The sequence below is a fragment of the Tribolium madens genome, unplaced genomic scaffold (genome assembly GCF_015345945.1).
Source record: "Tribolium madens isolate multiple individuals breed KSU strain unplaced genomic scaffold, Tmad_KSU_1.1 Scaffold_19;HRSCAF=116;Tcas5.2_LG9, whole genome shotgun sequence".
In the NCBI taxonomy this organism is placed as follows: Eukaryota; Metazoa; Arthropoda; class Insecta; order Coleoptera; family Tenebrionidae; genus Tribolium; species Tribolium madens.
Window position 1 is genome coordinate 4,529,297 of NW_025400983.1, and position 2,395 is coordinate 4,531,691.

Here is a 2,395-nt window from a genome sequence, read left to right on the forward strand (position 1 = left end):
AGAAGCTTCTCTTTTTTTAATTAAAAATAAATGTTTTAAAAAACGAACAATTTGATATCACCGAAACCCTTACTTTGCGGGTCCATGTTTATTAAGATTTTTTATTTCTTTTGGTTTATACTATTACCTCCTGAAATATTTTACAATCTTTTTTACCACTCTGAATGTATTTGAAAGTAAAAAAAATTACAAAACCCTTAGTCATATTTTTCCAAAAATTATAACTAATATCGCATGACCTTGAAAAGTTTATAAATCACTAAAAGTTTAAATTAACACAATGTTTCAGTTGATTTTTTATTAAATTAAGCTTTTTGACACCGTATACTTTGACCTACTTTATACAAATAAAATAGGGCAAGGTTATTTTCTAAATAACGATGATTTTTTGTATCCCTTGTTACGTCGAATACGAAACGAAAAAAAGGAAACTAAAATTGTACAATAACCGCCAATCGATGCGATATAAATTAATGATTGTTTTAACTGACGGTTATTTCGTCCCATTTCATCCCCATTTCAGCATTTTTCAGCCCCGATTAAGCTGTGCGTTCAGTCATGCAAGTTTTTTAAACAAGTTCCCAATTATTGCTAACATTGATCTTTATCACAATCGGGACTTGCTGTGGCCGCAAAGCGGCTTTTAAAGTTGAAATCGCCTTCGGCGGCCACTTTGTGATGCTGCTTTCTATCATTAAAAACTCCCTTGATGGAATCAAAAGCCCGAAATAAATTTCAATCAATATTCCCAACTTTGTGCCAAGTAATAGGACCCCATCTTCCGCCCCTTTCACCCCCCATTGCAAACAATTAAAATTTGCTTCAGACGATCCTTTTGGGGGACAGCGGCGTCGGCAAGACCTCCCTCTTGGTCAAATTCGACACCGGCCGATTCCAATCGGGGAACTTCTCCGCCACGGTGGGCATCGGTTTCACGGTGAGTAAGAGGGGCGATACCAATTCGCGATAAAGCGCCAGGTGAACAGTCACCATAGAAACATCAAAATGACTGGGTTTGTAAGCTCGCGCAATATCGAAAGCTTTCATTAAAAGCTCTAGTGCTGGAGGCTGGCGCGCTTTTCCTATCGCAAAAGGAAGTGACTTATCGCGAAATGGGTTTATTACGAGGTTGAAGTGGCGACGCGATGGACACCGAAACCAATTATCGGAGAGTTGTTCGCGTTAAACACACGAAAAAGTTGGCCGAAGATGAAGAGGTCGGTCGGAATCATGGGCGGCCGGGGACGGTGCTCGAGTGTAGTTTTTATAGTCGGAGGGAGTCGCTCAAAAGTGACGAAACGTACGAGGTCTTCGGCAAGGTAATATACAGGGTGTTGAGGCGAAAATTGAAGGAGATTTTTGGGCAACTTACTTTATTTTTTATTGACATAGGGTAGTGTGGACCTAATTTGAGTTGTTTGCGTTTTAAGTTGTGTTTTAAAATCGTATAATAAAAAACAAACTTCCATAAGACTAGTCTTGAAGCACGAACTTAAGTTTAAAAAACGAGTGCTTCAAGGTTTTATGTTATACTATTTTTTTTATAATTTGCTCTCTTTATGCCGTTTTTAACAAATAAAGAAATAATACTCACTTTAATTCGTATAACAATCTAACATTTTTTCATTTTCTCATCTTGTTTTTTACGTTTTTAATCATCTTAGGTTTTTTTTTCTCAAAGTTTCAATATATCTACATTTTCAACATCCTTTACTACAGGAATCTTACGTAACATACGTAAGATATGTTGTACCTTATACATACTTACGTCTTTAACACTCCTACATTTTTACATTATGTTCTTTTAAGTTCTGTTTTAATGTCTCACCTACATACTTTTTACTTTCATATTTCTACATCTTTATGCTTCATTTCTACTTTTTACGTTTTCCTTTATGTTTTGAATTTCTTGCGGTTTTACGTTTAAATTTTTACGATTACGATTACTTTAATAAATAATTAAAGCATTAACAAAGTACGTAATCAACCCTTTTAATTGTTTTTTTTTTATTAAAAGAAGTAATTAATATACAGTATGTCCTCGGATTGAGTTTACAAGAGGAAAAAAAATATCTTTCATTTTACGACAAAAATCCAAAGGATAAACATTTTTTGCTTCACCTGAAACGAGCAAATTTGAAATTAAAACTTCATTATCTCTCGATTTTGGATTTAGAAGAATTTTTCTTTGCTTTTTAAGTCTTATCACATTGGCAGTTTTATTTATTTGACAACTATATGTCACTTTGACAATTAATTTATTAATTAAATAATGATAGTTCTTGTTAAAAATGACTTTTTTTTTATCTTAAAGTTGCTTCTTTGAGTTGCTATTTATCAAAATTATGTTTTTTACAAACATTTTTGTTATTTAACTTGCGAAAACTCATTTGTC

The 2,395-nt window shown here is 33.5% G+C and overlaps 1 protein-coding gene across 2 annotated transcripts in view; it reads left to right on the forward strand.

Moving 5' to 3' along the window:
- LOC123011466 (ras-related protein Rab-37-like) overlaps positions 1-2,395 on the forward strand; it is an 8,215-nt gene that overhangs the window by 2,667 nt on the left and 3,153 nt on the right. The window contains exon 3 of one of the 2 annotated variants that reach the window (XM_044408913.1): positions 827-937. In XM_044408913.1, the coding sequence (XP_044264848.1) occupies positions 827-937 (111 nt within the window). Of the gene's footprint in view, positions 1-826; positions 938-997; positions 1,320-2,395 lie in introns of those variants that run through there. The other variant, XM_044408921.1, reaches the window with a different exon arrangement.